At 45.1% G+C, this 20129-nt stretch overlaps 1 protein-coding gene across 1 annotated transcript in view; it reads left to right on the top strand.

Moving 5' to 3' along the window:
• The window catches only part of MBOAT1 (membrane bound glycerophospholipid O-acyltransferase 1), a 175009-nt gene that overhangs the window by 134524 nt on the left and 20356 nt on the right, over positions 1-20129 (top strand). The window contains exons 9-12 of the mRNA XM_075533406.1: positions 3729-3832; positions 13555-13619; positions 15627-15759; positions 18223-18374. Coding sequence (XP_075389521.1) covers positions 3729-3832; positions 13555-13619; positions 15627-15759; positions 18223-18374 — 454 coding nt within the window. The remainder of the gene's footprint in view (positions 1-3728; positions 3833-13554; positions 13620-15626; positions 15760-18222; positions 18375-20129) is intronic.

The raw sequence follows: 20129 nt of genomic DNA on the forward strand, positions 1-20129 counted from the left end.
TCTCGCTGAAATATCAGGCATTCCCCGAAAATACGACCTCCCCCAAATAAGGGCCCCCGAAGCTACCATAATTCTGGACTTTGGACCGTAGCGGCGGGCGGCACACTGTTGGCCGCAGCACAGCCAGAGCAGACAGGACGTGTGAGGTCTCTTTTAATAAAAGAATAAACAGTAAATGTGTACTGTATTCTTCTTCATGGAAAAATAAGACATCCCCTGAAAGTAAGACCTAGCGCATCTTTGGAAGCAAAAATTAATATAAGACAATGTCTTATTTTGGGGGAAACAGGGTAGCTCTCAGGTCAGCAGCTTGAACCCACAAGCCAATCCACTTTCTGCTCCCAGAAAGATTGACAGTCTCAGAAGCCCACAGGCGCAATTCTACCCAGCCCTATGGAGTCACTGTGAATCAGAAGTGACTCAATGGCTGTGAGTTTGGCTTTGTGGAACACAGCAATACTAGATGTATATGGATGCAAAAGGAACTGATTAAATTAACTCACTGCCAATAGAGTCAATGCTGACTCAGAATGACCCTGTAGCAGTGGTTTTCAGCCTTCCTCATGCCACGACCCTTTCATACAGTTCCTCATGATGTGGTGACCTCCCAACCATAACATTATTTTTCTTGCTACTTCATCACTGTAATTTTGCTACGGTTATGAATCAGGTGACCCCTGTGAAAGGGTTGTTCGACTCCCAAAGGGGTCATGACCCACAGGTTGAGAACCACTGCCCTATAGGAGAGAGTAGAACTGCCCCCATGGATTTCCAATAGGGTAACACTTTGCGGGAGTAGAAAGGCTTATCTTTCTTCCATGGAGTGGCGGGTGGTTTCGAACTGCTGACCTGACGTGTGGTTAGCAGTCCAATATGTAACCCACTATGCCAACAGGGCTCCAGCTGGGAGCTGGTGATTAATTGCTAAGGAATGCGAATTAACTTTAGTCCAAGTCCTGCTCCCAGGACCACAAAGTGCAAAATGTTCCTCAGTGCCGTTGAGCTGGTTACAGCTCAGCACAGCCCCATGTACAGCAGAACAAACGCCCGCAGGTCTGTCCAAATTGGTGGACCTGGAAAAAAAAAAAAAAAAGGATCGATTAGCTCCATGCCTTGTACAAGTAAAGCCAATTTTGGACTGAGGAACTTAGAACTTTTAACTGCCCTGAGGCCAAAGCGAGTCTTGATTTCAGCACCACCAAATGCTTTTAGGGGACAATGACTTCTGACATTGTAGAAATGCAGACGTTCTGAGAGAGCAGAATCTCTCCCTTCCTGTCCGCTAGCCACTGCGTTGTGGACTCAATGTTCTAGTGTTCCCATTCTGGTCTGCTCCCCACGGGTGTGGTTAATGTTAATGTAGCATCGCGTAGCCCCAGCCTCTGTCACAGCAGCACTGGGCTAATGCTCACCATCATAGCTACCTGTGCGGCGGGCTTGGCCAGCCACTCTTATGTGCTGTGGTGGGGGTGGGGGTGGTAGCTGCCAGGGAGCTGGCCCCCAGCTCATGGGAACTCAGAGCATTCAGCAGCTAGACGAGGCTCAGTAGAGGGAACCCACCAATCTCCAGGTAACAGCCTGGTGCTTCAACCACTGTGCCACCAGGGCCTCTGTAAAGATCACCACCTAGGTAGCCTTCGGGGGCAGTTCAGTTCTGTCCGAATCAACTTGGCGACACACCACCACAAGTGAGAACGAGCAATTTTGCTAAGCTTCCTCCCAGAGCTAGGATTTCACAATGCTGTGGTTTCATTGGGAGCCCTAGTGGCGCAGGAGTCGAAGCATTCGGCTGATAAATCAAAGGTTGGCAGTTCAAACCCCTCCGCCTGTCCCCCAGAGAAAGATGTGGCACTCTGACTGTGAATCCTCGGATACTCTAGGGAGCAGTTCTACTTTGTCCTGTGGCCGTGGTTCTCAACCTTCCTAACGCCGCGACCCTTTCATACAGTTCCTCGTGTGGTGGTGACCCCCCCTCCCACAACCATTAGATTATTTTTGTTGCTACTTCATAACTGTGATTTTACTACTGTTATGAACTGTGCAACCCCTGTGAAAGGGTCATTTGACCCCCCCCAAGGGGTCGCTACCCACAGGTTGAGAACCACTGCCCTAGAAGGTCACCGTGAGTAGGAATCAACTAGATGGGGAAGAGTTTAATTGGCTGATGGCTCCATTCGTTTGTATTTGCTTTTAAAGTTCAATCTTGCAGAATGAACTTGAAATGGAGCAACGAGGAAGAGAGTATCTCTTGGTCGTTATAATAAAAAAATAAAGGGTTCCTCATGTCTGTATTTGACTACAAAAAAATTCATTATGAGATTGATTAGACGTGACGCCTTTATTTTAGAAGCACTTTCTCTGAGTGCTCAGAGAAGCAAAATAACAGGTGCTTTTAGGTTGACTGCATGGGGAGGGTGTTATGTTGGGTTCTCTAGAGAAGCAAAACCAGTGATATATTTATGTATGTGTGCATATGTATATGTATGCACATGCACACATACATGTGCACAAAACCTGTGAGAATATATATATACATATACACACAAAAACCAGTGAGAACATATATATACATAAATGTATATATATGTGTGTGTATACCTACACACACACATACATATAGATAGCTAGATAGAGATTTAATTTTATCCAGAAATGGCTTACGCAGTTGTAGAAGTTGGTAAGTCCAGTCCGGTTTGGGTCCATATGTCAGATGTAAACTGAAGTCAGATGTAAGCTTGTGATTAGTGTCGCTGTGGAAGTTGACAAACAGCAAGCAGGATGGCCAAGGGCGAAGGCCCTAGACTGGTGGTTGCAGAGGTGAATGAATGAATGAAGCCAACGTTGATCATTTGCGGCTGGCTCCTAGGGTTGGCAGGTGGCACAACTGGAGATCAAGAACCAGATGCAGGCTCAGATCCCGCAGGAGGAGCATGGAGGCTCAGCCCTGCTCAGGCTCTCTTGTATACCAGTGGACAAGTCATCCGGCTACAGATAGGCTCCACCCGACCTTCACCTGAGTGTCTCTAGTTGACATGGACTAACCCTCACAGGGAGAATAGCCAGAGCAGATTGTTTTTCAGTTCTTAGCTTTGGGTGAACATGCCTGTATGTGACCTCTTGCTGCAGGCCCCAAATTCACAGCTCTCTTGAAATCCCGAAAGGGTTTTCAGCTCTTTTACCAACTGCATCTTGGCAGCTCCCTTTGATGCCCTGCTAGCAAGGTGTGCTTGGACCTGTCTGCAGTGAGCTCTCCTGCAGCCCTGGGTCTCCCTCTGAGCGCATGCTCACTGTGGATTAATGTGGTTCCAATCTCAGTGGCAGCTCAGGGGGTTCCTGCTGGGCCCCTCTTATCTTGTTTCTCTTTCTGGGAAGAGGTACGTTTTTGCCTTCTTCTCTTCTCCCTGTCCTCCCAACTTCTCATATCAAGCTGATCCCTACAGTCTTCTCATTGATTCTTCGCTTCTCTTTCGCACTGGCATTTCCGCATTCCATGAGTGTGCTCTTTTACTCGGTAAATGCTAGTGGACGAATGAATGAATGTCATCCACCTACGAACTATGGCTCTCTTATTCCATAATGATGACCAGGCCCTGGAAATTATTGTTGTTACTTTGTTTCTTTTTAAAGGAAACAACAGCACATCCCTTGTACTTGAAGTCAGGTGATCAGTGTCTTTTACAGCAGCAATATTCTTTTTGATCGTTAACCTCTTGTTTTACAAACTTTAGCGGATGCAGTGAACAATGCAGCTGGCTTTGGGTTCAGCGGCGTGGATAAGAATGGCAATTTCTGTTGGGATCTGCTCTCTAACCTAAACATCTGGAAGATTGAGGTGAGTGTATTAAGCTTTCAGATCAAAGTGCCGCAGCGAATACAGCCAATGGGCTTGCAGGAGGGTTTTCATCTGAGGGGCCCAGACAAACTTCTCTCAGTGGAATGAATACTCCCTGAACATTTGCATCTCAGAACTTCTTTGCCCACTTGTTTTTAAGATCTTTCCTTTCTCAATCTTTTAAAGAGTTCCAGGAAGAATGACACACAAAGCCTTAAAGAAAAAAGCAACAAAATAAAACAATGACAACAACCACAAAAAATACCAAAGCACGAAAACCCCAGTGTTTCTTATATATCGCTGTTCTTTCCACTCAAAAGCGTGGTTGTTGTTTTCTTTCTCTTGTTTACATTCTCCCTTCTCCGGTCAAGAATGCAAGGCTGGAAGCTGCTGGATTTAGAACTCCATATTATGAGTCTTCCCAATGGTTCCTCTGCAAACATCTGATCCATACGCTTTCTCATGCAAGAATTATCGTGCACACAGCTTTGGGGCCACGAGAATGGTTTTGAACCTCAGAGTCGTGTTTTCCCCTTGCCTGTCTTCCTTCTTGGGTCATAGCTGTCAGTCGGCCTTCCTCACCAGAGGTGTTCTCTTTAGCAATCCATCCAGTTTGGTTGGCATGGCACGGTTGGCACGCACGGCCTATGGGGATGCCAAGTCGTGGCCCCCTTTCTCCTTGCGGCTGGCTAGGAGCGAGGGCATGCTTCTAGCCAGGGGACTCGGGATTGCTGATGCTCTCGGATTTCCACCCACCACAGAGTGGTGGCAGGCAGAGTACCACTGGAGCGTTTGACAAGAAGGGGCTGTCCTGGTAGAACAAGAAGCCAAGGATGTGGAGGCTGGCCACAGACTGCCCACTCTGGGTGGAGAGTGGACCAGGAGTCATGGGGAAGGCCTTGCACCTTCTTGCCATCCGAGGCTTGTTGCATGTGGATGGCCTGTGGAGTAAAGGAGAGCAGCATTTTTACCCAAATACAGAATTTTCAGAAGGGGTCATATTCACTTCTTGCTCGTAGAACTGAAGCTATTGCTACTTCAAACGGCAAAGAAGCAGAGAGAAATGGATGCCCGTACACGCATTACCTGGTGAATTGGTAGGCGTACATCCTGTGGTCATGGTGCTCTTTGTCACTCAAACCAATTTAGTTCAACAAGTTCCGAGCACCCCCTGGGAGCAAAGCATTCATTTTTGCATAATTCCGGAAGATCTAAAGGCTCCTGCGGGCAGGAAGCCTGAGCAGGTGTCATTAAAAAACGGTCCAGGTCCAGACTTGGCTCTGAATGAACAGATAATGCTTTGTTTCCTTCCCCATCCGCCGCATTTTAAATGGACGGGCTCTAGCCTTCACAACAACCCTTCCCAGCTTTGAAACGGCAGTGCAGCTTGTCTGTACCCTTTCTCCGTTCTGTCCCGGAGGGAGATAGATGCCCAAGAGAAGGTGGAAGGAAAACTGCCATTATTTTTTTAATGACAAATCTAAATATGTTACAACTCTTTTCGCTTTTCCAACTGAACTTCTTCTCTCCTTCCAGCCATGTGGACCACCACTGGCTGCCCCAGTGCTGGAGGCAAATGTCCTTTGAAGTGGCTCCCTTCACCTTTGGCTGCCTGCTAGTCCACCCCCGCTGTGCACCAAAGAAGGAATCCTTTGACCTTAGGCGGTTGTGCTACATAAAAGGCTGTTATTAAATCATGTATTTATTCTAAAAGAGAACCAGAAGGAGAAAGTTTGTATTTTTAGTATATTTGATTCAGTATACGGGACTAAAGAATACCAAGGAAATCTGGTTTAATTGAGGAATCCTGGGTCTGTACATACAATATTTGAATTCCCATAGAATAAGTGGGTAAAGAAACTCTCTGGGTTTTGAAATTCAAAAATCACAATGCAACTATCTATCTGTCTTATCTATCATCCATCTCTATCCATCCACCCATTCATCTATCTTTCTAGTCATCTGTCTCTCTGGGAGTCTTTGGGTCGAGCAAGCAGTTAACACTCTCATCTGCTAATCAAAAGATCAGTGGTTTGAATGCACCTGGAGGGCTTCAGTAGCAAGGCATCAAGATCTCCCTCAACTCAGCCTTTCAAACCCATTGTATTCTGACACAAAGGAGGCAGACTCCACTCAGCAGCATCTGGTTTGGGTTTCTCTATTTCCTTTTATCTTCTTCTGTACCTCTTTTTTTAAAAAAAACTTTTTACTATATTTTAGGTGAAAGTTTACACAGCAAGTTAGTTTCCCATCCAGTGATTCATATGCAAATTGTTCCATGACACTGATTGCTACCCCTGTAGTGTGTCAGCACGCACCCCACCTTCACCCCACCTTTCCTCTTCCATCCCTCAAGTTTTCTGCCCCCCCTGCCTTTTTTTTTTTTTTTTTTTGGTTATGGGGTAGATGTTCCTTCTTTGGTTTTATCTAGTTAATTGTTCTAAGGAACATATTCCTTTCGGATGTTACTGTAAATTATACCGGTCAATCTATTAACTGAATGGTGACTTCTGGGAGTGACTTTGGTTCTAGATGACAAGTGTGTCTCAGAGCAATGGTCCTGGTGGCTCCCCCGCCTGCATTGGTTCAGAAAGTCAGGACTGGTGTGTACCTTGTTGGACATGTTATCCCGTCCTATCCTGGTGTCGGGCTAGAGGCGATGCCGACCATTGTTTTCGCGGATCCTTCCTTATTTCCTTCGCTCACTCTCTCCCTCCGGATGGGAGGAGACCAGTATGTGTATCTTAAGGGGCTGCTTGCAAACTGTGAAGACCCCAGAAGCGACTCACCTAACTAGGATTTAGAACATCAGCTTTAGGAATATTATTTTCAGAACAGGAGGCATTCTGCCTATTGATCTGGATGTCCCCCAAGGTATGTCTAGTAACTAGCCATAGCTGTGCCGCCTATGTGCATCCTGTATATACGAATACATATGCAGCACATGCAAATATGTGTATTCAAAAACCCACAATTATGTCTAAATTTGCATATCCCCCTAGAAGCCCGCCCACCCCTATATAGCATGCATATCTGCCTATACAGCCACGTAGGAATGTTTGTTTAGGATTGTGGTTGTTGGTGGTAGGTGCCATCCGCTTGGTCCCCGCTCATTGCACCCCTGTGTACCACAAAATGAAACCCCGCCGGTCCCAGACAATCCTCACAGCTGTTCTTTTTACGACCACTGTTGCAGGTACTGCACCAACCCATCCCGTGGAGAAGCATCCTCTGTTTTGCTGCCACGCATGTTGGCAGGGCCTGGTGTCTCCTGGCGCCACGTCCAAAGTACTCGAGACAAGTGTCGCGATCCTCACTACTGTTCTGAGTTGTCCTTTATTCTCGTGTGCTTCTGTGTCTTTCTTTACCTTGATCGTGTGGTGCTGACTTCCTCCGTATTGTGTATTGCCTTCTCACCACCAGATTTAACTGGCTAGTAAGTTATTCTTTCTCCCTTCCCCTAGCATTCTTGATAAGCCTTGAAGAACGTTGCATTCTGTGCATAAATGTATGCTTAAACTTTTATAAAAAAATGAGTCAGATGAGGGGACTTCAGAAAGTTTGTAGCCTTTTGGGGATATCTTTCATTTTGAATTGTAACAGCCTGATTGCCATCTAATTCACACATCCTTACAATTCACTAGTTTAAACATGTTAAAAAGAGGTGTGTGCTCATCCCCACAATCAATCCTAGGAATTTCCATCTTCCTTGTACTCATTATTATTAGCCCCCCATTTCCCCTGTCCGCCCTTGCCACAACCTCAAAAACTACTAATTCAGTTACTGTCTCAGTAAACAAAATGAAAAAGAAAAAAAAGCCCAAGAAAGATACCCCAACAATAGTAACGAAATAAAACAGAGAAAAACCTCACTCAAAAAGAAAGAAACTATGAATCACCAGAACAAAAATTTAAAATGAGTCAAAAGAGAGAACAAATGATAAGGCATTAAAATTTAACCTAACTACATTTGCATTAGTCCACTTTCCGCTCCACTCTACTTTATTAGCAAGGGTACTCACATTCCCGGTCATTGGTCAGAGGGGTTCTCTGGGGGCTAAATCCTTGTGGGGACCTGCAAATGGATTTGAGGCGTTCATTTTCATTCTTAGCCTTCTGCAACTGGGGTGCTTAGAATGTAACCTCTAAGACCAGCCCATCCTCAGGCTGGATTTTAATATTTGCAATCTTTGGATTGTATTTAGATGGCTGCTTGTTTTAAGACAAAACGTTAAGACCCCAGGCATGATTCTTTCTGATAGGCAGGGCTCATAGCTGATTTCTTCACCACGCATTGCTATTTCCCCCATATCGTCAGTGATCTCTTAAATATCTTTAATTCCACTTTTCTCATGGACTTTTTGGGAATCATTACATAGTATTTGCCCTTTGTGATCGACTTGTTTCACTCAGCTTAATGTCCTCCTGATGCATCCATGCTATGTTTCTCAGACATATTCTTACTACATTGCAGGGACGTACCATATTTTAGTGCTCTACCCATCTCTTGCTTCCATCATTTCGCTATTTTGCATACTGTTGCATCGAACCTGGGTGTGTATTTGTTCGTGTCACTATTCTTAGTTCTCAAAGATATGTGCCAAGGAGTAGGATTGCTAAGCCACATGGTATTTCTTACAGCTTTTTGAAGACTTGCTTTACTGTTTTTCCTAGTGGTTGTAGCAGTGTTGTAGACAGTTTCCAGTCTCCCACAAACGTGTCAGAATTGGTTTGTTTGTTTATTTTTAAACATTTTATTAGGGGCTCATACAACTCTTATCACAATCCACACATATACATACATCAATTGTATAAAGCACATCCGTACATTCTTTGCCCTAATCACTCTCAAAGCGTTTGCTTTTCACTTAAGCCCTTTGCATCAGGTCCTCTTTTTTTTCCCCTCCCTCCCCGCTCCCCTCTCCCTCATGAGCCCTTGATAATTTATAGATTGTTATTTTGTCATATCTTGCCCTATCCGGAGTCTCCCTTCCCCCCCTTCTCTGCCGTCCATCTCATGGGGAGGAGGTCACATGTGGATCCTTGTAATCAGTTCCCCCTTTCCAACCCACTCACCCTCCACTCTCCCAGCATCGCCCCTCACACCCCTGGTCCTGAAGGTATCGTCCACCCTGGATTCCCTGTGCCTCCAGCTCCCAAATGCACCAGTGTACAACCTCTGCCCTATCCAGTCCTGCAAGGTAGAATTCGGATCATGGTAGTTGGGGGGGAGGAAGCATCCAGGATCTGGGGAAAAGCTGTGTTCTTCATCGGTACTACATTGCACCCTGACTGACCCATCTCCTCTCCTAAACCCCTCTATGAGGGGATCTCCAGTGGTCGACATTTGGGCCTTGGGTCTCCACTCTGCACTTCCCCCTTAATTCACTATGGTATGTATGTATATATATATATATATATATACACACACATATATATATATTTGCATGATTTTTATATAGGTGTCTTTTTGTTTTTTAAGAGTGACATAGTATCTCATTGTTTGCATCTCTTTAAGTTGCATAGTATTTCTTTGGGCTTGCATCTCCTTAAGGAGCCCAGGGGAGGAGCCCTGGTGGTGTAGTGGTCACCACGTTGGTAACCTACATGGTTGCAATCTACTTGGTTGGCAGTTCGAAACCACCAGCAGACCCAAGGGAGAAAGTTACCAGGAGTAGCTATGAGTCAGCATTGGCTCATTGGCAGTGGGATTGTTTTGTGTTTTTATTTACATTTTACTGATTACCTATAGGGTTAATCACTTTCTGTTGTTTATCCCCCTGAGAGGGGGCTATATGCTGATCCTTGTGATCACTTCCCCCTTGCTCCCCCCACCTTCCCCCTATCCTCCTGATATCTCTATTCTCATTGTTGACCCTCAGGGGTTTATCTATCCTGGATTTCCTGTGTTTGGGGCTCTCATCTGTTCTGGTCTAATCCGTTTGTAAGGTCATGATAGTGGGGGGAAGGAAGCACATAGGCTGTTAACTTCAGGGTCAGTGGTTAGAAACCAACAACCTCTCTGGAAGAAAGATGAGGGTTTCTACTCCCAGGATTTGTAGTCTTGGAAACCCACAGGGTTGACTATGGGATCACGATGAGTAAGAATCCACCCAATGGCCATGAGTTGTTTCTTTTTAAATGGCTAATGACTGCGAGCATCTCTTCATATGTTGAACATCTTTGGTCAAATGTAGGTTCATATTCTTTAACCATTTCTACCCCCAGCACCTCTTTACCTCTTTTGATTGGATTGTTTGTGGAAGTGTTGGTGTTATCTAAGTGTTTTAGAAATTAGACTCTTGTCAGATTATATATATATATCCCCAGTGTGTAGATTATCCTTTTACTTTTTTTTAAAGTCTTTTGATGAACATGAATAAGTTTTAGGAGGTCCAGTTAGCTGTTGCTTGCACATTTTATTTCTGTTTGATGATCTATTTATACCATAAATCAGGACCTCTAGCATTACACCTGTGTTACATTTTAGGAACTTTCTAGTTTCAAGTTTAACACTTAGATCGTTGAGGCATTTTGAGTTACTTTTTGTGTATGATGTGAAGTATAGGTCTTGTTTCTTCCTTCTGCACATGGGTATCCAGTTTTACTGCCACCATCAAAAGGTAACTTCTCTTTCCCCATGGAGTAGACTTTGACACTGTTGAAGATCAGCAACCCACAGGTGGATGGATTTACTTCTAGATTCTCAATTCTATTTCATTGGATTATGTGTTTATTATGGTACCAAGTACCTGGCTGTTTTGAGTACAGTGAATGTATAATGAAGTTGTACATCAGGAAGTATGAGCCGCCGACTTGGTTCTTCTTCAATAATGTGTTAGCTGGTTAAGGCCTCTTCTCATTCCATATAAAATCAGAGGTGAGTTTTTCCATTTTTTAAAAGAATGTTGGGATTGGACTGGAATTGCATTTTAGCTATAGATCATGTTGGGCAGTATTGACATTTTTACTATGTTAAGTCTTCCAAGCCATGAGTACATTGTTATTGTTGCTGGGTTCACCCCCACCCCCACCCCCATTAATGTAAGTCTCTGGGGCTTCTTGCAGTACTACTTTGTAGTTTTCCTTGTATAAGTTTTTTACACCCCTGACTAGATTTAGTCCTAGGAATTTTATCCTTTGAAGTGGCTATTGCCAAAGATGTTGTCTTCTTGATTTTCTTTTTGGAATTCTTGTTAATGGGTTCATGTAGAGGATTCCAACTGATTTTTAAAATGTTGATCTTCTACCCTGCCACTTTGTTGAAATCTATTAGTTTTGGTAACTTTCTTGAAGAATCTCTGGAATTTTCTAAGTACAGAAGCTTGTCATCTGAAAATAAGTCTGGTTCCACTTCTTCCTTATCATTCCTGTTGCCCTTTGTTTCTTTTCTTGTCTTAAAGCTCTGGCTAGGACTTCCAGCACACTATTTGAATAAGTATTAATAATAGGCTTGTCTCATTTCAGTACTCAAGAGAATGCTTCCAGTATCTCTTATTTGAAAACAGTTTTGACAGTTGGCTTTGTCTATATGCCTTTAATTTTGTTGAGGATTTTCCCTTCTATTCCTATTTTGTTTAGAGATTTTATCAGGAAAGCATTCACCTCCTTCCTTTCTTTGCTTCCTGGTTTCTAAACAGGACAGTGTGTGACCCACACAAGATTTTATATTAGGACAGTGTGTGACCCACACAAGATTTTCTCATGGTTGCCGAAGCATCGACAGAAAAAGGCAGCATCTGCGTTTGTATTTTCCATCTTCATTGAGATATCTGGTCCTTGACTGTTTGCTTTTTTTGTTTTTTTGATAAGAAGACATAGTTGAGGATTTGTTTTTGGGTGTCTCTTTTCTTTTAAATCATTTTATTGGGGGCTCTTACAACTCTTGTCACAATCCATACGTATATCCATTGTGTCAAGCACATTTGTACATTTGTTGCCATCATCATTCTCAAAACAGTAGCTTTCTACTTGAGCCTTTGGTATCAGCTCCTCATTTCCCCTCTCCCTCCCAGCCCCCCTCCCTCACAAACCCTTGATAATTTATAAATTATTATCATTTTGTCATGTCTTACACTGTCTGATATCTCTCTTTACCCACTTTTCTTTTGTCCTTCCACCAAGGAGGAGGTTATATGTAGATTCTTGTCATCGGTTCCCCTTTTCTACCTCACCTTCCCTCCACCGTCCTGATATTGCCACTCTCACCACTGGTCCTGTGGGGGTTCATCTGAACTGGCTTCCCTGTATTTCTAGTTCCCATCTGTACCAGTGTACATAACGCTGGTCTAGCCAGATTTGTAAGGTAGAATTGGGATCAAGATAGTGGCAAGGGAGGAAGCATTTAGGAACTAGAGAACAGTTGTATGTTTCATTGTTGCTACACTGCACTCTGAGTGGCTCATCTCCTCCTCAAAACCCTTCTGTAAGGGGATGTCCAGTTGCCTACAGATAGGCTTGGGGTCCCCAATCTGAACTCCCCCTCAATCAAAATGATTTGATTTTTTGTTCTTTGATGCCTGATATGTGATTCCATCTACACCTCATGATCACACAGGCTGGTGTGCTTCTTCCATGTGGGCGTTGTTACTTCTCAGCTATAGATGGTCACTTGTTTATCTTCAAGACTTTAAGACCCCAGATGCTATATCTTTTGATAGCCAGGCTCCATTGGCTTTCTTCACATTTGCTTATGCACACATTTGTCTTCGGTGATCATGTCTGGAAGGTGAGCATCACGGAATGCTAGTTTAATAGAACAAAATATTCTTGCATTGAGGGAGTACTTGAGTAGAGACCCAGTGTCCATCTGCTACCTTAATACAAAACCTAGAAATATTTTCACATAGATCTATTTCCCCAAGATTATATATAAATATGTTTTCATGTGCACTTGCCTTTATTTAGACCTCTATAAATGCCCTTTGCCTCCTAGTTCTTTCTTCTGCTTCCTTTTCCTTTCCTCTTGTCCCACTATCATGCACAGCCCTCATTTGAGTCTCAGGAATTCCTCTTGGTTACATTGCCCCTGATCAAGTCTTACCAGGACTCTTACATTTTCCTTGCCCCTGATTTTGGATCACTTGTTGTTCCCTTGTCCCTGGGGGGTGGGGGAGGGTGTCTCCTTTTCAATGGTCAATTTACCCACACCATTGCCAGCTGAGTGGTTCTTATTTGTTTTATTTTCTGCAAGGGGACCCTCCATCCTTGAAATCTCTTCCCATGCCAGGCACACGTGGATGCCCCGGAGTCTATGTCGGTATTTATAGAGTTCACTTCAGAAGACAGACCTCGTTTGTAGATGGCCACATTGTACAGTGATTCAAGCTGGCTCCATAAAGTCACCGAGTCCTCATGATTAAACTGTTCCTGCGGTGAATCCCCTTTTAGGGTATTAATTTTAGGTTCCAAATGACTTTAACATTTTTTTTTCCTGTAACCCGAGTGGAAGGAAAATCCACAACATGTTCCTTCAGCCCGCCTATCATTTGAAAATAAATTTTGAGAAAAATTGAGACTCTGTCAGCCAAATTTTTAGCTGCACAATCAATCTTGTAAACGCCAGAAAACTGTACGGAGCAGCGGACCCAGTCCAGACTGACGGTTGTCACTGTTTTGAAGACCACAGGTTGTCTGCTGCCAGGGAAATTCTGGGGGAGGGTTTCCCATAATTTGGGGTTATTTTTACAGCCAAATGATAGGGGTTATTTTCTTCTCCCTAGACTGCCACAAGTTTCAAAATGTACGTAGAAAACTGGAATATTCAGACAGCTACTTGGCTCAAGCGGTAAGAGAAATAAATGGCCCTCATGACTCATGAGGCTGGCCTGTGTTCAGATGGGGCTCCTTAGATGAACAGCCATGGCTGCCAGTGGTAACATCAGCTGACATTTGGGTTGGGTAGTAACCTCAAGGCCCTGTAAATGGAAAAGTAGAAGCAGTGAGATTTGAGATTGTCGGTAGCTGTTAAATGTGCATCAGACTCTTTTGTCTTCCTACGATCAACCCTATTGATGCTGATGGCTATTTATCCCCATTTACAGAGGAGGGAGTGAGACACAGAAGTCATGAGACTTGCTCATAGTCCAACAGCTGGAGAGCCATAGATCTGAATCCAAAGGGCTTGTCTCTAGAGCTGGCCTCTTCCTCTCTGAGCTGAGCTGCCTCTCAGCTGGCCGAGTGTCTGTTACTTGTGCACCACAGAGGCTCAGTGTCAGCATTGTGTCGCCAAGGATGGCTGTGCTAAAATAACACGAACTTGGTGGTCCCCCTACACGCTCATGATTTATCACTCCCTAGTGTTGTTGGTATCTCCCTCTCCTTTCGTTTGCCTACATGTTCTGCCATGGAATGCCAAGATCATGGGATTTTCCCGCATACTTTTTAAAGTCCCCTTGGACTATCCATAGAGCAGAAGGTTCCTAGGTGGGGAAAGCTCTTTACAACTGACTGCTAGCCTACTGATTGGAAACTTGAATCTACCCTGCGGCACCCCAGAAGAAAGTCCTGGTTATCTGTTTCTGTCGGTTTCACAGTAACAACCCTATGGAGCGCTGTACTCTGAAACACAGGCCATCACCACGAATCCCTAACCACCCCACCAGCAGCAGATTTGGTTAATTTGGTTATTTAAATAACCAAATAAATCCTTAAGCCGGTCCCTGGGTAAGTAGGGAACACACAAACCATCATCACATAGTGTGAAGGGATCCGTGTTATTTAGCCCTGTGCTGGTTACAAGTTTAAATGTGGTGAGGAAAGCTGATGGTGCCTGGCTTTCAAAAGATAAAGCATCTGGGTGTTAAAGCCTTGAAGGTAAACAAGCGGCCATCTAGCTCAGAAGCAACAAAGTCCACATAGAAGGAGTACACCAGCCTGTGTGATCACGAGGTGTTGATGGGATCAAGTATCAGGCATCTAAGACCCAGAACAAAAATATACCCAAGGTGAATCAGGGTAGGGGCATGTAGTGGAGACCCAATGCCCATCTGTAGACTACTGGACATCCCCTCACAGAGGGGTCATAAGGAAGAGATGAACCAGTTAAGGGGTAGTACAGCACCGATGAAACACACAACTTTCCTCTAGTTCTTTGGTGGTGCTTCCTTCCCCCCACTATCATGACCTCAATTTTACCTTACAAATAGGATTAGACCAGAACATACACACTGCAACAGATGAGATCCTGCAACACAGGGAATCCAGGATAGATAAACCCCTCAGGGCCAACAAGGAGAATAAAGATACCAGGAGGATTAGAGGAGAGTGTAGGGAGAAGGGGGATCAACCCAGAACCCCCCTCCCAGGGGGACAATTAAAGGAAAAGTGGGTGAGGAGTGATGGAGGAAGGTGTAAGATATGGAAAAAATAATCTATAACTTATCAAGTGTTTTTGCGAGAGGGAGGGTGGGCAGGGGAAGGAGGGAGGGGGAAGAAACAGGGAGCTCATATCAGGGGCTCAAGTGGGAAGCGAATGCTTTGAAAACGATGATGGTGGCAGCATGTGTGCAAATGTGCTTGACACATTGGAGGAATGTATGGATTATGATAAAAGATGTAAGAGCCCCCAATAAAAGTATTTTTTTTTAAAGTTTACATCCATCGCCCCAGCTGTCTTCAGTTGTGCCTTTTGTCCCTGGCAATGCTCCAGAAAAGCCAGAGCAGGTCCAGGTGCTTGGTACCCCCGAACGAGGGTTCGGCAAGCCTCGCATTGGGCGTGGAGCAATTCATCTCTCTGTGGTCTGGTCGCTTCTGAGATGATTCTTCAGCTCATTGTACCTTCCTCTCTCCCCAGTGTGTGCTATGAGCGGGTTCCCTGGTACCCCACGGTGCTAACCTTCGTCCTGTCTGCCCTGTGGCATGGTGTCTACCCGGGATACTACTTTACCTTCCTGACTGGAATCCTCGTCACAGTCGCGGCCAGAGCGGTGAGCTCCCTTGGGTTGTAGCATCTTGTCCTTAGTCATCCGATGCCTCTATGTTGATTGCCTCTTTGGTCCTAGCAGCAATAGTGAAAAACAGCAACAGACACACATCTCCCCGGTAGGGAACTCCTTCAATTGGTAAGAACTTGGGGGTCATTGAAAAAATGGTGAACCGCTTAATTTAGTATTGTTGATGTCCTGTATTCCCATAGGAAAGGAATTCTTGGAGCAATGGCGACATTTCTCACCACTGGGCTCTGTGAGCACACAGTCTACGGAGAAGCAATGGCAGTGATGGTCGATTCATGGAGCTCTGTGGCTCTTCAATTTGCACATCCAGCAGTGAACCCTCCGCTCGTTTTCTCATTTCCTTCTCCGAAATGGAGGAATAATTCGCACAGTGTCCATCTGAGCAGCCTGCTAAATGGCAGGCGCAGGAGCTGTGGCCTGTTAGGGACTAAGCTGACCTTCCAGCTTGTCATCCCCGACCCAGTTGACTTAGCTCCTGAGCAATTCTTACTGCTGAATTTTATAAGGTTCCGGATCTAGGTTGTTTCGGAGGAGCCCTGGAGACGCAATGGTTAAGTGTTGGGTCAATAACCCAAGGTCAGCAGTTTGAAACCCTTAGCTGGTCCACAGCAGAAAGATAAGGCTTTCCGCACCAATAAAGAGTTACCTTCTCGGAAACTCACTGGGGCAGTTCTGTCCTGTCCTATAGGGTTGCTATGAATCAGAATTTATTTGATGATGGTAAGTGTGAGGTTGTCTGAGACGCCATCATCTTGTCCTCCATGGTCTCTGCTCTTTGCCGGCTCTAGAGCTGTATAGAAGGAATTAAAGATATGTCTGTCCCTGTGGAAAGAGCTAGAAGATCTCTATAAACCCACCTCTGTCAAGTCGATTCCAATTCATAGTAACCCAATGGGATCCAGGAGCACTGCCCTTGGGGTTTCCAGGGCTGCAGTCTTCATGGAAGCAGACAGCTATATCTTTCTCCCTTGTAGGGCCCGGTGGGTTCACACTGCTAACTTCTGTAAGATGTGCAGCTTAACACTTCAGCAGTGCACCACCAGGGCTCCTTAACACGAATTTCATCGAGTCACAGTGACTCAGTCGTCAGATCCAGAGCTGGTGCTCTATGAGAAATCATTAGCAGCGAGGCTAGGATAGTCAGGCAAGTCCACGAGGACACTCACATTGTACAAGTCACAGGGCCTCAAAGTGTCTTAGCTCCCAGGGAGCCTCATGCCTCATGCCAACTATTGCCTCAGCTTCCCTTCATGGCTGAACAGGGAGCCTCTGTTCTGAGAAGCTCAGGGCTGAGTAGAAGAATTCACCTCTTGCTTTCAGTGTGTTTTTGAGTCCTCGGTGCTGGGAGTGAGTCATCCTTCAGGGGATAATCTAGTCGCACCTGCCAAAACAGCTGCCAACGAGAACATCCACTGACCCAGTCCTCACAATGTCAAGGAATGGTCTTTTTAGCTAAAGCTCAGCTTCCTTATCTATAAGATGGAGCTAGGATCCCTGGTGGCACAAAGGTTAAGCATATGGCTGTTAACCGTGAGGTGGGCAGTGTAAACCCACGGAGGGGTTCAGTAGGAAAGGACGTGGCCATCTGCTCCAATACAGACAAGGAGTCCTGGCGGTGTAGCAGCCAGCCTCATCTTTATCTCTTGGAGCACCTGGTGAGCTTGAAGCACCAGGCTTATGCTGAAACCACTGGGTTACTGGGGCTTCCTGGTTAGTGCCCAGCAAGCACTGAATAAGTCATAGTTGCTTTTAGTAGTAGTAATAGAAGAATGATTTGTACTACAGTTCCCCAAAGGGAATACTGTATACCTACGCAAATAACATTAGGATTGTACCTTCTCGCCCTTGCACGTTATTTGCTTAGTTCACTTGTGTGTGAGTGCATTATTTGCGTGGGCGCCTTCTTTGAAAAAGGTACAGTAATCAGAGAACCTTGCAGAGATTCATCTATAGGAATACACATCACAGAGTTGCTTGTAATGGGAAAATAGGAGTGGAGCGAGGTGGGTAGGAAGACAAACTAAACGCACCACAGTTAAAATTCTACTGGAAGGTAATATTTACTGGCATGGCAAGAATTTTGTGCTGCATTTCTAAATGAAAAACATAATACATCGATGCCATTCAGAAAATGTAAATATAGGTCTATAGGAACAGAGAAAGATCTGGAAGCATCCGTGCCCAATTGTTAAAGAGTACTTCTCTCTAGGAGGTATGTAAAAGGGGAAAGAAAATCCATTTTTGCTTGGTGGCTCTTTTAATGGTCACCTACGATGAACCTGCGTTCTTATTATTTTTTAATGCGAAGAGGCCCCAGAGTGGTGACTTTAGTGGGGAAGGCACCGAGGTGGTCTCTTGTTTTCTGTCGCCTGTATCCCTGTGTCCGCGGAGAGAAAGGTTGATCTTGTGCTTTGTCCCCTTGTTGCTGGCTTCCAGGTAAGGAACAACTACAGACAGCGTTTCCTTTCTTCGAAAGCGCTCAAGCTTGTGTATGACGTGGTCACCTGGGCGGTCACTCAGCTGGCTGTCTCTTACACAGTCGCCCCCTTTGTGATGTTGGCAGTCGAACCAACCATCAGTCTCTACAAGTAAGTTTACGTGTCCTTCAGATGTGTCGCATGAACTTAACTGTGTTCCCGGCTGCTAAGTGCAGTCAGCCAGCACCGAGGATTTCATGGGCTCTGTGTGAACCATGCCCTGAGAAGTTCTCAAGAGGAGGTGGGTGACCCTCGTGGGAATACCAGCGGTTTTAGTGTCCTGGGGCTTCTTCAGAAACCCCCCACCGTGCATGCTTGTGAAGTACAGAAGGTTAGGAGAAGGCTTCAAAAAGCTCATGTCTTGTCTTTCCATTTTCCCACATACCTTTTGAAGCCTTCCCCTTTATTTTTTCCCCCAACAGTTCTGGAGACCAAAAAAAAAAAAATCCAAATTAGGCTCTGATCTCGATTGTTGTTTTCTGTGGGCTCTTCTCCATGTTTCTGGTGTCTCCAGGCCGTCCTTGGCTTTCTTTTCACCTGTCAATAGGACTTTGCTTGCTGCTGCAATGTGAGCCTGTGTCTATCTGCTCTTTTTTATATGACACCATACAGAAATGATTAGGTTTAGGATACATCCTACTCTAGTGTGACTTCAGTTTTTATTTTATTAACTTTTGTGATGATATGGGTGAACGTTTACAGAGCAAATTGGTTTTCCATTCAACAATTCATACGCATGTGGATCCCTGACATGGGTTCCAGCGCTTCCAGTGTAACAACACCCTTCCCACTTCTTGCTTCTGTTTCCCTCTCTATTGTCTTCCTTTCCAACCCGTTCTTGCTTCTGAGCGCTATCCTTAGGCATGTTGTGCCTGTTTGGTCTTGGGTGGTTGATTGTGCTAATCCGAGTGTTCCTCTCTGGTGTTTTGCATGCCTTATAGGCCTGTCTGTCGGTCATTTAGCTAGGAGCCCTGGTTACCCATTGGGTCGCTAACCACACATTCAGCAGTTCAAAACCACCCTTTGCTCTGTGGGACCTGTAAACAGTTACAGTCTCAGAAACTCACAAGGCCAGGTCTACTCTGTCCTACAGGGTCGTTAGGAGTTGGAATTGATTTGATGGCCGTGAGATAGTTTAGCTGGAAGTGGAGCCATGGGAATGAGTTCGGTTCCATCAGTCTCTAACAGACCAGTAAGTCTGGTCTTTTTTGTGATTTTGAGTCATGTGCCACATTTTCCTCCCCCTCTATCCAGCACCCCCTACTGACATTCCTTTCAGAGCCGTTCGCAGTGGTAGTTGGGTACCACCTAGCTTTTCCAACCTCAGAGCCCTAGAGGCTGGGGTTCATGTTGCCCGTTAGTCCTTTGGACTAATTGTCTCTTCATTTCTTTACTTTACTGCACTCTCCTTGGCTCTGGGCAGGGAGAGACCAGTAGTTGCACCTTAGAAGGCTTCTCGGCAGCTTTTAAGACACCAGTCACCACTCCCCGCAAAGAGGCTGTAGAACATTGTCTTTGTGGACTATTTAGTGCCAATGGATGGTGGTGTCTCCCAAGAGTAAGTCGTAGCAAAAGAAAACCCCTATATCCGAAAAGTAGGACAGACAGGAGTTGGGATGTCAGCACAATCTGTTCTGGGCATATGATTTAATTCAGAACACAAGCATAGCAAAACTTACAGAAATCCCTGAAGTTGCATGCTCTCATAAAGATTTCAGCCCAGGAACCCCAATGGGGAAGCTCTACACCCTGAGAGGGCTGCTATGAGCCAGAACAGACTGCCTGACACACCACAAGATTTGTTGGGGGTGCTGGTACATCAGGGAGGGCTGGGCTCTGTTGACTGTTGGGATTGGCCAGCTCAGG

Source organism: Tenrec ecaudatus, chromosome 1, assembly GCF_050624435.1.
Source record: "Tenrec ecaudatus isolate mTenEca1 chromosome 1, mTenEca1.hap1, whole genome shotgun sequence".
Taxonomy (NCBI): domain Eukaryota; kingdom Metazoa; phylum Chordata; class Mammalia; order Afrosoricida; family Tenrecidae; genus Tenrec; species Tenrec ecaudatus.